Here is an 18,097-nt window from a genome sequence, read left to right as displayed (position 1 = left end):
TATATATATATATATATATATATATATATTCATCATACTAAACAAAAATATGTGTGATAGATAAGAATAATTTTTATACTTGAAATATAAAAAATTGTTAAAAATTTTGGAAACATATTATCACCGTTGTCATCATTTAAAATTGCCACATATAAATCACGTGCATGCATACTAGTAATTGAAAAAAATCTTGATTTTCAGTCATACATGGTTATGAATTAACCAGCAAAGAAGACATTTATCACCAAATCAGCTAAGAATTTCAGATTCATAAAGAAATAATTAGGGAAAATTCTGGATAGGTACACTATACTTTAGGCCGAGTGCCAATTTAGTACCCGCACTTTAAATCGTGACAATCTAGTACCCGAACTTTCAATTTGGGACAATTTGGTACCTGAATTTTCAATTTGCGACAATTTGGTACCCGACGTTAGATTTCTGTTTGTTAGAAACTCACATGTAGGTTAAAATTTTCAAAAATACCCTTTATGAAAAACCCTTCTTATTCCCTTTCCCTAATCTCCTGTTGTCTTCGTTCTAGGTTGAACAAACGATGTCTTCAATCTAAGTTGAACAAATGAAAGAGGAGAAGAGAGCTGACCTTCCTCTTCATTCCTAGCACTTCCATTCCACCCTTCTCTTCAAAATTGGTTGGAGAAACGACAAAGAGGCCGGCAAAGAAAGGTTGGAGAAACGATAGAGAGACCGATGAAGAAAGGTGGTAAGCTTCTCCCCAACATTTCTAGAACTGCTCATATATTTGATGGGTATGAAAACTCCCATACCAGAGCCACACAAAGATCTGATGGGTGCAAAGCCAAGTTTGGACTTCTTTGTGTCATACATGATGTGGAAGTTCTGCTACTGATAGTTCCCTATTATCGAAAGAGAAGATCGATGCATACCCAAGATTGCCAAACAAACAACATCTTTAGGATTAAGTCTGATGAAGTAATTTTCAACAAGGAAAGTCTAGACTGTTCCATCTTCAAATAGAATTGCAAAGTCAAGAAACTCTACTTTCTCCACCCCAAGGCAAAATCTCCGATTTTGTTCGACCAATCACCATACCAGTAGAAGTAGGGGCAGGACTGGTTATCGGCCTTGCAAGGTTGTGGGGGATCAGGGGAGGAGACCAGCTAACAGTGAGGATCACGGCAGGTGACATTCTGGAAGGATGACGGTTCCAACGGATTGTATGGGGGGGCATTTTGCTTGAAGTAATCATGGCAAGGAAGACATTGTATCCAATTGAGATCGCTACCAGTATCAAGAATCAAAGAGAAATGCTTAGGAGGAGTACCCACTAAAACATCCATGAAGTACTCGCCTGATTAGAGGCTAACACCGAATTCTAGAGTTGCCACAAGTCTTCCGGCTGATCCACTTGTGTCAGATTCCGATGCAACCACAGGCTTCAGCCATGCTGACTTCTTCTCTGTTAACCTTGAAACCATGTTTTGGTTCATCCTCTCTGTAATCCTTCTAAAAAGGGTCTAGATTCTGGTCAAGTCTCTATGGATGGATTGATGTACTAACTCCTTCCCAACTTCATCTCCATGAGCCATCGATCTATGTTTGAGGTGAAGCTTCACTGTTGGTTTGCTAGATGAAGCTCCTACTATCTTATCTCCGTCGTCATCACCATCTTCTTCCTCTGAAATGGTTGCTTCTGTTGGTTTATGTGAAGAAGTCTTCGTCTTTGTGAGACGACACCCTGTATTTTTCTGAAGTTGTGACTGAATTAAAGCTTAGGTGATCGGGGAGTTCAATACCAATAAGAATAGAAGAATCATTGGACTTAAGTCCATGTTGGCTAGAAACGGCGATAGTGGCACTGAAGCAAACGATAATCAGGAATGCTCTCTTCTTCTTCGTTTACAAAACTCCTCCTACATGAAAAGCTTTAAAGGGAAAAAAGTAGACCAGGTAATTAAAACGTAAAATTAATCGAACTCCAATTCAAAGTAGATATTTTTGCAAAGGAAGAAGAAGAAGAACAAGAAGATATGTATTAGTTTATCAATATTCAATTAGTTTCTTGATAAATAAACTAATACTCGTACTTTAAATCGTGTACTTTAGGCCATTTCCCGGTGATGCATTTGCCTGACACCACCGGCGTGAGGGAGCTGAAGGGATGGGATATCCATCACATGGATGCCCAAGTCTTTCGGAATGGACTGGGCGAATTTAAAAAATTCCTCTCATCTTTGCAGGGAATCAAATTCCTTATTTTAGAAAATATATTTTTCAATGATCAATCTTGAATCATGAACCAAACCAGATCTGAACCAAAAGAAGTAGGAGGGAGGATGTACCTGATACGGAGAATTAGTATCTCCCAATGGAGGTGTTCACGCCCAAGAAAGAATCCAAAGACTGCTCCCACTAAAGATGGCACAGTGCAGGATGGAGCAGAATCAGCAATGTTCTTCAAAAAGAACTTGACCCTTCGCAAGAATCAACTGGATGGCTTGTGAGTACAGCTCCAATCAAACTTTTCCCGAGAGATTAGTATCAAGATTAGATCTTGGTTTCTCCCAAGAACTGGAGATCGAACTGAAGGTAATGGCGGCGGCAGGAAGTAGGTGACAAGAGAGATTTTGTAGAGGTTGTAGAAATTTCTCTTCTGTGATTTCAACTCTGAAGACAAGAGTCTTAGGTTGCTTGTTTAAAGGCTGTCGCCCCCTCCTCCTTTTATACATTTAAAGGGATCAGCTCATAATCCTATCAGGAGCTGCTGATCCAAATTATATTTGGATTAGAAGTCCCTTTAAGTGATAAGGGAGAACCCTTATCTTATCTGTAGATAAGATTAGCCATCTCCTAATTTAATTAGGAGGCTTCTAGATCTAAATCTAATTTAGATCTTGAACTCTCTAAGTGGATAGGGTCTAGGCCCAATCCTATCAGCTGATCCATCTCAGAATTTGCCTATCTTAATTGATTGATCAAATCAACCCAGTTCGAAATGGGCTTAAGGCCCATTTAAGGTTATGTACTCACTTAGCCTTCCAAACTGTTGCCCAATTGGGCTTCCTTGTATGGCGTGGGACCCAAACATTGATCTACACATTAGCCACATGGGTTCAGCCCAGCCATTGTTACAAGGGCTGGCCGAATACACTGTTTTGGACAGTGCACCCCCTGAAACCCATCTTATGGGCTCTATGGGCCGAACACTTACCTTAAGTGGTCCCTGGGCCAAGCCACCTTGTAACACCCAGGGACTATGGGCAGATGCAAGATTAGCCCATCAGGTATTATCCTCAATGGTCTTACACTTAATCTCTCAGCCCATAATGATCAAACACTACCCGACAAGGGAGGACTTCTCCCTCGACTGCAAGGAACGGTGTTGCACTCTGTGCTTACATGGATCCCGGGAATTAAAACCTTTTGCAAATCATTTCGAATATATATATATATATATATATATATATATATATATATATATATATATATATATATATATATATATTTTTGCAAAACAAAATCTCAACAATTGAAATCGGCTGCCGGCAGTCTTGGTTTCCATCAAAGAGAGTGCATCCCCGATCATTACCTTTGTCCGACAAAGGGGCTGATCCTGTCATTATGATCACCCACTCAGATGAATTTTCGGATTGCCCCAACATAACCAGGTTTTGACCCTCGTTAAGGATCTCATTGATTGGTACATCAAAGACAGTCCAATCCGACACCTAGTGTAGTATCATAATTGAGTCTAGGGGTCAGGTGTAACTTTTCAGTTTTGCCCATCTATCTCCAAGGTCCAGGGCAATACTAGGAATCTGGTCCGATTCAAAGGTTCTATTATCCTACACTACATGTGTTTCAGGTCTCACCCTGGTAGCTGAGACAAGCCACCCCAACAGTTGGCAGCACACCAATGTCAGCCTTAGCAGGATAAATCTCCCCAGACTTACCCAATGGCTGTAAACATTCTAAACTAACATAAGTCTCATTAAGTGTCCAGTTTAAGGGTATTACATAGAAATACATCACAGGAACATGAATCAAATATGCACTTTTATTCATTTACAATAAATTCATAATGTACATATTTCTGATTGAAGCTAAGGGCATACAACTGTCTAACAGGAGTTGGTTCTCGATGTCTCTATAAATGCAAGTATGAACAGTGGTTTCTACTTGCATTGCTCGATGGGTTATTTTAATTATTTTATTCGATCGAAATAACATTGGGGGTATTTAAGACTTTTTATCCTCTAATCGACGAAAATCTAATGTCCGATACCAAATTGTCCCAAATTGAAAGTTCGAGTAACAGATTATCATGATTTAAAATATGGTTATTAAATTGGCACTCGGCCTAAATTAGAGGGTGCCCATGGGGAATTTTCCCTAATAATTACTCATCGTTGAAGACTAGTGCTTGTTTGGTTTGAAAGAAAAGGTAGGAAACCTGGCAGTTCTCATCTTTTCTTTCAAACCCAATACATGCCTAGGCGAATTCACATCGTCTGCCCTAGGAAAAAAAAAAAGAAACATGAAATGGGGAACCAACTTTTGCCGCCAAATTCCATTCCCGCCACTTGATGGTAAGAAGCGCGCCATCTCTCTCTCTCTCTCTCGCCCCCTTTTCTCCCTTCCTCGTCATACACGGAAGTCGGAACCAAACCAGAAGAAGCGATGGAGACAAGATCGACCTCGAAGAAACGGAAGTCCTCGTCCATGGACTCCTTCACAGGGATTTTCACTCGGAGCAGGTCCGAGATCTTCCTCCACCGCAACAGATCAGGTCGAGCTCGATCCGATTCCAAATGCCGAAATAACCACATTGAGGTGGAATGGCCCGACTGGACTCGGATAAATCCTAGGCTGTCCAACGAAGAAGCTTTCGCTAACGAAATTGCTCGTATTTCCATCAAGGATCTTCGGACTAGACGGGTTTTCTCTCCTGTTTCGATTCCTGTTGAGTGCTATTCAGACGAAACTGTCGACAGTGAAGAAATTGAGGATGCCGAAAAACCCAGTTTGTCTGATAATGGAGGGGCTGAGGCGTTGAGTGTGGAGGCTTCACATAGTGAAAAGAAAAATGATCGAGACGGTGAGATTTCTTATCGGGGAGATGCGCCCACGGAAGATTGTATTCAGACAACACCTCCGGATACTGATGTCTTCTGCAGATCGGAGGTGGATGAGATCGAAGGCAACACTATTGGGTTTGAGATACAGAGTGCTGACTGTAGTTCAGAGAACCCATCAAATAGAAAGATTTCTGATAGAGATTGTTATGCTGGTGAAAGGTTTTTCCGGGTCGAGAAGGATAAAAACAATCAACCGAACGCTAGGAGTAGAATGGTAACTGTATAGCCATTTCTATTTTGAAATTTTAAGTTTAATAGATGCCATTCAGTTACTTCCAGTAGATTATGAGCTTAATTTTGTGACTGCAAATGTTGGATAATCTGATGACAGGACCTGAATCCTGAGACTTTCGCACCAACTATCCCTTTCTAACCACCAAACCACTTACCTACCCCCCCTCCCCAAAAAAAACAAAAGCGTCAGTGCTCTATATGCACGCCATGCTTTTTGTAATATAAGCTTATTGTTTTTCTTCCCCTCTCTCCTGCTGGCTTGGAGTAGAGCTTTATCTGCAGAAAATCACCTCTTTATTTTTGCTTTCTGGTGTGTCTAAATGCTCCTATAATTTTCTTATTACTCTTTGTTTTTTTATAGGAACAAACCAAAAGAAAAGAAAAAATTTGAAACTTTTCTTGTTTCAAATTTCAATAATAAACCTCTTGGAAAAGCACTAGAAGGGGACGGAAAAAATATTATGCTATATGTTATGGCCTATGTTTGTTAATGTCTTTTCCATAAATGATATACAAATAGGAATTGCGATTTTGCAGGAGGGACTTGTTCCATGTTCACGACTGAGGCTATTTAAGACCCCTAGTTCCTTCAGCTACAGAAGATTGTTGCCATTTCTTATGGATCTTGCCAAAGATAATTCCAGTAATTTCTATCTTCTTTGTCTGTACTTTTTATTTTTTCTGATAAATTATCAAGAAGATTAATTTTCTCAGAATTCAATACTTGCAGATGCTTTGGAAATTCATCCATATCAGAAACTTGAGAAGGCTGAGGAAAGGCTTCTTCCAATTTCAGTCACTAAATCTAGGGACATTCCCTTAAATGGAACTAATGCAGAAAAATTTCCCATGGAACATCATTTTGATGATCTGCGTGTTACTCCAACCATCAAGTCAAGTGAATCAACTCCATCTACTGGTTCATCTGAAGTTGAGCATTCCAATTTGGTATCTATTCAACAACCCATTATTGAACCTCATTTACAAATTCCTCATGATACCCCTCTTGTCTCACCAGTTTGTGGTTCAATGATCAAGATAACCCCTGATTCATACAGTGAATGTACACCAAAAGTTCAACAGGTGATACCAGATGGATCCAGTAGGTTGGAACCTGGCCATCATGCTGTTGATTCCATTCATGAAACAGATCAAGTGAACAATTCATCACATTCTTCTGATTGTCCTGAAGCTTCAACAATAGATAAAGGTGCCCTACAAGTCCCTTCTTGCTTGCCTTCTGAAGGTGAAGATGGCTTTGTAACGCCATTACCAAACTTAATTACAGACATGAATCCTGTCGCGGCAGTCAGCATTCATCAGGATTCATCTGGTGTTGGTAAACTGAAGGGGATTCTCAAGAGAAATCCACGAGGATGCAGAGGGCTTTGCACATGTCTAAATTGTTCTTCTTTTCGTCTTCATGCGGAGAGGGCATTTGAATTTTCAAGGAATCAGATGCAAGATGCCGAGGAAGTAACTGCATATTTGACGAAAGAACTGTCTTGCCTGAGAAATCTATTGGAGAAATGTATTGATGATTCAAAGGATCAAGCTGTTCTTCAAGTTAGTCAGGTGAATATAGAAAAGACTCTAAGGCTTTTCTATGATGTCATTTCTCTTGGTGATTGCTCAGCATTGGTATGGTTGTCTAATAGATTTTGCACTTGGCTGTTGTTCTATGCTTCATTAGTTTTTTTTTTTCTTTTGTTTTTGATAAATGAATGCTTCATTAGTTCTATACCCATTAATTCCTATCATGGTTAGAATTCTTTGAACCGTATGTTGAGTACTTGAATTGGGAAACAAAGATAGTGCTGTTGAATCTCTATTTTTTGATCTTGTATCCTAACATGCCACATAACTTGAAAGACTAAAAGCTTTTTTTTTTTTTTTTTTTTTTTTTTTTTTTTTTCTGAAGATAAAATCAAAATTTTATTAAAAGAAAAAGAATATAACAAGAAGGGTGACAAGCACATACCTGAGAGGATAAACACAATCAATGTGATCTTATAATCAACAAAGAGAACAAAACACATCCTAAAACTAAAACCAATCTTAGCCCCAACCAACAACTTCCATTACTCAATAGCAGCAACACCCTAGATCCAAAAGATGACTACAACAACAAACAAATTTCAAACCCACCCCAATTAAAACACCCACTAATCAGAATCCCATACAGACAGGTTCCACCCAAAACAAGATAAACTGAAACCCTGCAAAACCACCACCCTTCAATTTTGACCACACCAGCAAAAGCATAAAAAACTCTCAACCAGCCAGGATCTTCTACGACCTTCAAAACCCCAACCTGAACTGAATTACTTGGCTATGTTGAATTCGATTGCCACAACCTCACTATATCTCAATGACTTTTTTAGGTTTCTTCACCTTCTTGATAGACTCCATGCCATTGACGCTTCCTCTTGATCTGGCAAATACTTTTGACACCAGAAAATTTTGCTGATGCTTAAACCTTTTAACACATTTCACTGCATTAAAGTTCTTAAAGTTCTTAAAGTTCTTAACATCTTTAGCACTGTAAGTAATCCTTTCCAACTCCAAAACTGCATTATTTTCAAAATTCTTGAATTCCACTCCCCGGCATCCTTCTTTATTGACCACTCCACCATTTCCAAATTCCAACTGATCCCATTCCATCTTGAACCTCCTTTTCCCCTAAATTGGAACCATCCTCATCATGAATTTGACTTATTTTCCTCTTGATCCCTCTACTCTAGGTCTTTAAACAACTTCCTTACAAATTGTTCACTCCCTAGAAAAACCAACCCCAAAGTCTTACTAACCTCCACTTCTTTATCCACCACTACCTTTAGTTCAACTTCTTTCAGTTGAATGTGTTTCATCCAAGGCATCCTCATCTGAATTATTGTCCCCTTCTTCGTCTTCTTCACCATCAGCTATAAATTCTATAACTCATCTTCCTTTTGTAAACCCTAATCTCCTCACCCTTGTTCCTACCTGACACATCTACACCATTCTCCAAGTTAGTCCCCTCCCTACTGTCTTCCATTTCCGTTGACACCTCATCCCCATCTGATTCAGCAATTTCTGCATTTGTCCCACTTGCCTCCTTTGCCTCATTAACACTCTGAACCTCCATTGGTTCTACTGCCCCCTTACTTATTTTGCCAAGCCCCTATCATCTCTAAACACATCACTTTTCTTCTTGAATCTCCTCAGTCCTCACTTGTTCCCTCTTCCATAACACCAACCCCACCTTCTTCACCTCCACTCTCTTCTCCTAGTACCACAAATCCCTCTTTTTTAATTTTCACCTTTACCATTATTATTAGCCACCCCACCCGTTGCAACTTCACCCTCCTCCCTTCCAGCTTCCTGAATACTTGATTTTTCACATCTGCCCTTCCCTCATCCTTGATTCCTTCAATGACCCCCTTTCATTAACTCCTTTGCCAAAACTTACCTTATGAGATCTTATCTCACTTCTAACATTTCCATTGCGAGAGCTCTTTCCTACACTATTACTAGTTTGGCTTGATGCCACTAAATTTTTTACTTCTTTGATCTTCTTTCCCAGCCGGTCAAACTCCCCTTGCTTATGATTAATCTAGAACTCCATGTCTCTTTGATTTTCTGCCACATGAATTTTTCTTCTAATCTTTGAAGTTTGAACCTTTTCCTTTAACATCACTGCTAACATTGCTCGAACTCACCTAATAGACTCTACTCTTTTCTAACTCATCTCTACCTTTCTTGTATAACTCCTCGAGTTTCTTGATATTCTTCCTCTTATCATGCTCAGCTAGCTCAAGACCCTAAAGAAAAAATCCCACCCAGCCTAGTGCCAACCACCTTGCTTCCCATATTTACTTGCCCAACTTGTAGACGTGGAGTCTTAGGCCCACTTGGCCCAATACTTGCCTCATTAGTAATATGTGTGATGTTAGTTGTGGGATCACCTGATTCTTTTGAATTAGATCCTTCAATATTTACCAAATTACCCTTTCCTCGTTTGACCCTTCGTCTTCAACATCTCCATTTTGTCTATTTGTCTTCCTCATCATGATGCCCCTCTATTCTTTTAAAAGTTCTTCCTCTGTTTTTCAACCACGGCGAATGTTGGATCAATATCTTCAACTACCACATGTAAAGGATTCACCTACAAAGAACAAATCAATTTTTGTCGGTCTTAAATGCACCTTTTCCATTTCAGTTGGGTGAAATGGAATCTTTTGATCAATAACTGAATATTAAAAGAATTCACCTACAAGGAACAAATCAATTTTTGTCGGTCTTAAATGCACCTTTTCCATTTCAATTGGGTGAAATGGAATCTTTTGATCAATAACTGAATATTTTATTAATGTAAATTAAGGCTACATGTTACAATCATCAGTGGGAGAATGCTTTTATCTCCCCATACAACTTTCCTTACAATTGTGCCCAGAATATTTGTGCTTCCTCTCCACCCCTTGCTTAGCTAATTCATCATCCGTACTATTAGCAGTCCTTTGAACCTGTCAAAATCTCATTTCCATCTCTCTAGATGGTAATAGAAACTTTTTTAGCTTGTTCCTATACTGCCATAAAGCTACCTCCCCTTTTGCAACCACTCCAACATCAGCTTAGAGTTTCCCTCAATAATTAGTTTGTTAACACTCACCATTCTTGCTCTTTGTACCCCTTCCATAACAGCCATGACTTCCGCTGTTAGAGAATCTCCTACTCTAGTAGGTGCTGAAAATAACGCTATTATAACCCCTCACTCATCTCTAAAAATGTCTCCAATCCTTGATGGTCCTGGATTTCCCCTACTACTACCATCAAAGTTGAGCTTGATGAGTCCTTCCATTGGAGGAGTCCAGATTGTGTAAATCAGGTTCTTTTTAGTAGAAGTTCTTGTTACCTCTCTCAACTCTCTTAAAATGTCATCTACCAAAACTGTTGAGAAGCTCCAAGGACCTAGCCCAATGAGCCACTCTGATAGTGATACACTCTACTACTGCTTCTGTAGTTCTTTCTTTCCCTTCGAAGATTTGAGCATTTCTTTCCTCCCAAATTGTCCATAATACTTATGCTCTAGTACATTCCACAAGATCCTTCCCCACTTCTTTGGCCATCTGAAAACAGAAGGTACAAAGACATATGGCATGCTAGGAGCAGTCAACCACCTGCAACCAAAAAGAGAGAGAAACCAATTCCAAATACAAGAAATAAAAGGACAGGATATTAACAAGTGATATCATGTCTCATCATTAGCTTTGCAAAGCACACACCAAGCGGGAGAAGGTAAACATTAGGTTTTCTTTTTTGTAGAAGGTTACAAGTGTTAAGTTTTTCATGGAACAACCCCCCAACAAAAAAGTAGTGTAGTAGATGCTAGGATATTTGGTTTGGGTGAGTAGAAAAAATAGAAACAATGGAATCAACATTAGCTCTTTTTGGGAACCTAAGTGCTTTTGTACTATTGCACTAGTAGGGATAGATCTACTTGCAAGTTGAGGGTTCTAAAAATGCTGGGGAGTGGTGGAAAAGGAATTGGGGTTGAGGTAGTGAAGAAAGACCTGAAGAGACTCAGTTTAAAAGAGGATATGACCCTTGATAGAGTGGACTGTTGAAACATTATTAGTGTAGCTAACCAAATGGGAAAAGTTTTGTTGAGTTCAGTTGTATGTTAATTTTCTTTATCTTGAAGCTAAACCTGAGACTATTTAAATGTAAAATAGTATAAATGCTATATTTGTTATGGTTGTTATTTACTAAAAAGATGTGTTCAATGAGGCTTAAGCTTCAGTGCTTCACATGTTAAAGGTTTCACCCATGCTTCAAGTAAATGAAATACCTTACTTCATGGTTTAGCTTTCTAAAACATTGTCAAAGATAATGTTGAGACTAGTATTTTATGACCATGATGTCTACTTAATTTTTTTCCCAAAACAGATTTTTTCCATATATGAGATAATATTTGCACAATTGGTTTGAAAAATTAAAATACCTGTATCATATGAATAACATATAAACCAGAGGAAGAATAAATGGGCATTAATCAAGTGTGGAAACTAGAAAGATGTTGTAGTATCTTATTATCATCCTATGGCTGACTGGTGGGAATAGGTGAGGGTTGAGCTTTTGTGACTAATTCAAGAGTTCAAGAAACTCAGTGTTGATGGTTGTACAGATTATGATAGGTTGAGGGCAGGTCTTGGCGCAATGGTTGAGTTGCTCCATTGTGACCTGGGTGACACAGGGTTCAAATCTTGGAAACAGCCTCTCTGTATGTACAGGGGTAAGGCTGCATAGATCTGTCCCTCCCTAGACCCCACATTGGTGGGAGCCTTGTGCACTGGGCTGCCCACATAGGTTGAGTGCAGGACAAACTATAAAAGCCCTTGATATCTAAGCCATTGTATTTTTAGTTTTCAAAATGCAAACTACTCAGGCTGGATATGTCAGTTAAAATCAATACAGTTTTGCATTGTGTATACAAAAAAGAAAAATTGCTAACTTTTTAATGAACTTCATGGTTTCTTGCTTTGATCCTCTAATGGGCAATGGCTTCCTAAGTTAAACCAGTTTCTCTAATAATGGTAAGTATTAATTTAGTAGATCCTTGTTTACTGGATCAATCATCAACTTATATGGTAGCTCACATTTTGAGCCTTTTATGAGATTAATCCTTAATCCAGCCCCTGCATGAAATTCAAACTTCAGTTGATGGTAGCTTCACGGGGATCCCTGGCTCCCCAAATGCAGCCAGGTATCGGTAGAATTAGCAAGGCAGATGGTGCTACATTAGTGGCTTTTAGTGGGCCAATAGGCCAGGCTGATTTCATGGTTGGCCTTAGAACATCCAAAGTTCTTTAAATAACTTCCTTAAATATTGGAGACTCAAGAAATGCTATTTCATGGACTCATTGTGCTTAAAGTCGTCCTTAGAGATCATCTACTTTCTCAAAGAAGTTGGAGAATTCCATCTCAACTGAATGGTCAGATTAGATGGATTCCAAGGGAATTAATTGGTATCTGATAGATTAGCTGAATCAGGTGTGCAAGTTCATTTTTTAGAGTGGAAATACTATGTCTGTGTAGTGTTTTGGTTGGGCTGTCTGTTCTTTGACTTTTTGCCTTTTTTGTCTATCTTGTACATCCTCTCATGTATGATCCATCTATTGGATTTTGTTTCTAATGGAAATTACTCTTTCTTGGAAAAGAAAGCTTATTTGGAGGTTACCTGATTTTCAGTTGTTGTTTGTTGATGCTGGTTGCCTTCCTGAAACAATTGGGCCCAATGAGCTCTTTGTGAATCATTTTGCAAAGAGTGGAGCTTGAGTTGTTTGGGTATCTATTGAGGTTTAGTGGAGAAAACTTATGGTAAATGCAATCCTTTTTGGACTAGTGGGGATAATTCCAATGAGTATTTATCCTTGCAAAGTTCCACCTTATGGGACGACTTTCCATGTTCACCAAAATTCAAAGTTCCACATGCCAAAGATGGCATGATATTCTTCATATAAATAAGTGATGAAGAAGAGCTTCCAATTAGGTAATACTATCTAGATCATCCCTAATAATCAAGATGTCACCAACATATAGAAGAGAAATGTTATAACCTGTAGAGTTTGAGTGGATAAATAGAGAATTGCCATACTGTATTTGCACTTACCAAGCAACAATGATAACTAGTCAAAATCATTTGAGCCAGGGCCTAGGGTGCTTACTTTGTTCCATGAAATGATGTTTTCAATTTTCAGACCATTGACTTAATGGAATAACAGGGTGGAGGCTTCATACAAATTCTCTTTGGAATGCCGGCGAAGGAAATTCTAATATCCATCTGAAAGATGGCCTGTTATTGAATGGCAAATATTTCTAGAACAACACATTTAGTAGCCATTTTAGCAACAGGAGCAGAAGTTTCTTTATAATCTATCCAATACTCTTGCTTGAAGCCATGTACAACCAAACATGCCTCATATCTGTCAATTACCCCACCAATTACCCCATTTGACTTAACATTTGATTTTTTTTGATAAATAAAAAATCATATTCCATTAATTCAAATATTTGTTACATGAAAATCCCCTTAGAGAGGTGTGAGGTGCTGCCTCTCCAAACAGAAAACACATAAAACAAAAGTTACAGTTGTGCCCAGAACAATGTTTCCCTATTTGTTCCTTGTTTTGCCAAAATATCAACAAATGCATTAGCTGATCTCCCAACCCACTGTACTGTTATAGACATATTCCTTGTCAGCCATTTGAATTTCTTTAACTCATTTTTGTAGCCTCAAGTGACATCCTCCGGATTATTTAACCGGTCCACCACTATCTTAGAGTCCTCTTCAATCAGAAGCTGCTCCACTCCCATTTCTTTTGCAAGAAGTATTCCTTGTATTGCAGCTAACAGCTTTGCCCAAATAGAGTTCCCAACACCTAATGGGCCAGAGTAGAGTAAGACAACCTCTCCGGCCTCATTCCTCAGTACACCTCCCAACCCAGAGGGGCCCGAGTTACCTTGGCTGTTCCCATCAAAATTCAGCTTCAATGAACTGGGAGGAGGGGGGACCTAGCTAGTCAATACCCTTACCTTGGAGGAGGAACAACTTGCTACTAAGAACCAATCCCTCCAACAATCAGTAAAGTAGAAATGGTTAAACAATTCCAGAGTCTTTAACCAATGTATTGACCTGTACATAATGCAATCCTTAAAAGCTTGACTGCTTCCCTTTTCTTGGATGATCCTAGTATTCCTTTCTTCCCAGACTGTCCATAACAAAGCTGCTCGTGCACACCTCCACATTTTCCATCCTCCTTTATGGGGCCAAGAGAACATAGAAAGGTTAAAGATTGTGCTTACTTCCGTTGGCATATCCCAACTACACCCAAACAAAGATAGAAACCAAACCTAGAGCTCTGCAGTGACACTACAAGATAAAAATAAGTTATTACAATCCTCACCATGAGATTTGCAAAGAATGCACCAGTTTGGTGAAATACAAAGGAAGGGTCTTCTCTTTTGTAAGTTATCCATTGTGTTTACTTTACCATGCCACACTTCCCAACACAAAGCCATAACCTTGAGGGGAACTGGCCTACACCAGACTTCTTTGGAAGGGAAACTTTGTTTGTTGAGAGGATGTTTGGCAAAGGAATTTGAAAAAGGAACTGCAAGGAAAAGACCCATTGGGGTGAATGGCCTAAATCCTCTTATCAAGCTTCGAAGGATCCAACCAAACCTTGTCAAGGAGACAAAGAAGAGTGGACAAACACAACTTTCTTATCCCTTAACCCTCTACGTAAACCAAAATCCCAAGACAACGCCGAAAAATTTAAAACTGACAGAAGGTATTTTGAGATCACCTCTTTTTTATACAAAGAAATAGAGTACGAGGGTGGAAAAAGGTCTTTTAGAGGGAGATTTCCAGCCCAAATGTCATCCCAAAACCGAATAGAATTACCAGAATAAGCATCGTACCTGACACAACTGAGGAACTGCGAAAAAATTTAATGAATTGCTTTCCATGGTGTATTCAGGTTAGCCCTCCTTGATGCGCCAACATCCCATCCACTCTCTGAACATCCATGAATACTCTTCACCACTTCCTGCTAGAGTCTATCTCGCTCCAAAGGCCACCTCCACAACCACTTCCCTAACAAAGCTGAATTCTTTTTAAGCACATTCTCGAGCCCTAATCCTCCTTCCTCTTTGCTGCTTCTACCCACAACCCTCCAACTGATTAAGTGGTCTCTTTTACCTTCTCCCGGTTCCCAAAGAAAGTCCCTCATCAATTTTTCCAGTTTCTTCGCTTCCCTAGATGGTATCCTAAAGACAGGGAGGTAATAAGTAGGTAGGTTCATGAGGGTAGCTGTTATCAAAGTGATCCTCCCACCCAAAGAGATATAATTTGACTTAACATTTGATTGAGAATACCCACTTACTCCCAATAATAGAAGAAACAAGAACATGGTCATCATTATCAATGAAAATTTGTTTCTTAGTGTCAATGGGTTCTTTCCAATGTGGGATGATTATAGCTTCTTTATATATAGTGGGAATATCTATAGAATGAAGAACAAAGAAGCCAAAATGCTCTGGAGGTTGAGAAATGCAAGATGGATGACAGAGAACAATAGAAATGGAAAGAACAGAAGGGGGTTGTTCACTTGTCTCTTTGACACATCCATCTAATCATAGTTATTAATCCCCCTCTCCACTCCTCTCGCAGATCCATGGCAGGGAACAAAATGAACAGCTTACTGGTATTTTTTCTCAAACAAAAGTTCATTTAGGGATTTGAATTTTGCCTTGGGCTTATTATGCATTTCTCTTTTCATCCAGTCTTACATGTTCATATGGCCCACTTATCCACTTGATGTGTCTTCCATCCTTGGCCCTTTTTTCTGATATGCATATAAAGGACCTGCTCTGCTCAATATGCTGTTTAGTGAAGCAGTCCATAGTTGTCAAGACATCACCTAGGCGACAAGGCTCCTGCATGGGTTACTAATATGTGTGTTAATATATTTGTATTATATACTATATATAATTTATACATTGTTTCGAGGTTTTACTACACAAATTTAAAAAACCCAGGGGTTTTGAGAAGAGAAAAAAAAGAATAAGTATTGTTATCTATCTCTCTTAGCACAGCCGTTTCATCCTTGTTCTTTTTCTCTTAAATATTATCATATAATGTTATAGCTTTCTTTAGCTGCTAATTTGATATGAAACTGCTCTATAAATGCTTATTATATTAGTATTATTTTTGAAAGTACTGTAATTTATATATTTGAAATACTAGTCCTAGATATGATGATTTGCTATGTTTTGAGAGGAAAAGTAATGTTCTTAATAAAGAAAATTGCTATCTTTGCAATTAACATGCATTCTGAATGGTATATAAAACTAAGGAACTAGGTAAAATTAAATTTTTTTCTTTTTTTTTATGAAATTGTTATCTCCTAGGCATGGCCTAAGCAACTAGGTGCTCCATTGTCACCCGATCCCTTGACCACTGTGAAGCAGTACAAACAATACAGGAATCTCCCTGTTGCAAGATGGTTGAATCTCCACCAGACCACCACCTATTAATAGGTAATTTACCTTGGAAAGCCTTGACATAAGTCCAGATTAATATCTTCAAAGTGCCAACTTTGGATATCTGCTATTGGAGGGGAAAATTGCTAATACAAAGTGAAACATAGGGTTAACATGGGCTGGGGATAACTCCCTACTAGTGGAGTGTTCTGATCAGTATCATCCATCCACGTGATAGTAGGGTAGATCATTTAGTGAACAAACTTTGTTTACTCAATTAGGAAACCTCTTTGTTCTCTAAAATAGATTATGTGTGATTTTACATTCAAGTACCTACCTTTAAAGTTTTAGTTTACTGAAATGCAGGTAAAAGAAGCTTGCAACAAAGCATCTGAAGCAGAAGGGTTGGCTCAATGCCAACTAATGCAAATGAGACAGGATCTCAATATTCACTGCAGAATGACAGTAAGCCTTCTGTTAATTACTTTTTCAATATAAACATTATAATCTTCCTTAAACTGTCATAAAGCTCATTTTGGCTTGACCTATGCTTTTGACAGTGCTTGCAGCGACCAAGGGTGAATTTTGCCAATTCTGCTGAAGTGAAACCCAGTCAAAGCATTGGGGCTTTCCAGTCAAAGAGTAAATCTGAAAACAGTGGATGAAGAGGTTATTTTGTGCCGTTCATGAGAGTGCAATTGATCTTCGTGGAATTGCTATTATCATTTAGGCCAGTTTCATTTTGAGGCTGGCGGTGCCTTGTTCTGTTGTTGCAGCTTAACTATCGGGGGTTATACGTCACCCATTGGAAATTGCAAAAAGTTGAAGGCACTTAAATTTCATTGATAAGGGCTCCTTGAAGTAATGGATGTTAGTCTCGAAGGTAGGATTCCTTTGGGTTGGTTGGTAGTAAGTACAAGGTACTAGAGGAGTTGTTTTTGTCTTCCAACCATTTGTGGAGACATCCCATCCTCTTCAGGAAATTGCAGCAGCTTAGAAACCTTCGAAGCTGACAAATTGCTTCAAGGATATGGTCCCATCCCATCCGTTGAACTGCTAAGTCAGCTTTCTACTTTTGGTTGAAACAATTTGAATTGGAGACTACACCCAAGATTGGAAATGTTAATCTTTGTACTGAATAGGTCTGTCTGAACACTAACTAGCTCCAAGATGAAAACCCAAGCAATTTGGTCAAGTTGAGTCATTCAATCTGAGTTCCCCGTTTGGCATTCATCCGGAGAATTGTTTCTAGCGATTTTAGGGATTCTCCGGATGAGAATAGTGTTTGGGTTTGACTCGTCCTATGAATCGATTCATTTCTTGATAGAAATTTCTCTTAAAATCACGATTCTCTGAATCCATAAAAAAGTCCTTAAGAATGAGAATTCTCATCCTATACAATTCTCCCTACGTTGTCCTTAAAGTAAACGAACATGCGCGTGCTTGTTCCACGTGCGAACATGGGCACTTCGATAATTTCATATTTAAATTAGAGCCCAGTTCGACAAGCATAGAAACACAGCTCTTGGCCATGTTTCTTTTAGGGCGCTCCGCGCAAACTTCCTCTACAACAAGCTTCCCAAATCCAAGTAAACTCGAGCTACTATTTTTTTTATCAACATTTTTTCTTTCATTTTTCTTCCTCGTCATTTTTTCTTAGACATTTTCCCCAAATCCAGCTATACACGTATTCTTCCTCAGACGTCCGACCGGACTCA

General features: G+C 38.9%; 1 protein-coding gene and 1 pseudogene across 1 annotated transcript; one reads left to right on the top strand and one right to left on the bottom strand.

The window, feature by feature from the left end:
• Window positions 1-1,019: 1,019 nt before the first annotated feature.
• On the bottom strand, window positions 1,020-2,156 carry LOC148874528 (protein ASPARTIC PROTEASE IN GUARD CELL 1-like; annotated as a pseudogene).
• A 2,251-nt stretch (window positions 2,157-4,407) lies between these two features.
• LOC148874527 (uncharacterized) lies at window positions 4,408-17,538 on the top strand. Its single transcript, XM_088980761.1, has 5 exons — window positions 4,408-5,334; window positions 5,892-5,997; window positions 6,085-6,929; window positions 16,746-16,844; window positions 16,940-17,538. Exons 1-5 carry the CDS (start codon window positions 4,663-4,665, stop codon window positions 17,042-17,044), a joined length of 1,827 nt encoding a protein of 608 aa, XP_088836887.1. The 5' UTR covers window positions 4,408-4,662; the 3' UTR covers window positions 17,045-17,538.
• Window positions 17,539-18,097: the final 559 nt, after the last annotated feature.

This window comes from Nelumbo lutea, chromosome 1 (assembly GCF_056320005.1).
Source record: "Nelumbo lutea isolate HS-2025 chromosome 1, American lotus-T2T, whole genome shotgun sequence".
Taxonomy (NCBI): domain Eukaryota; kingdom Viridiplantae; phylum Streptophyta; class Magnoliopsida; order Proteales; family Nelumbonaceae; genus Nelumbo; species Nelumbo lutea.
Note: the sequence above shows the minus strand (reverse complement) of the source record. Positions and strands in the feature narration are given on the sequence as shown.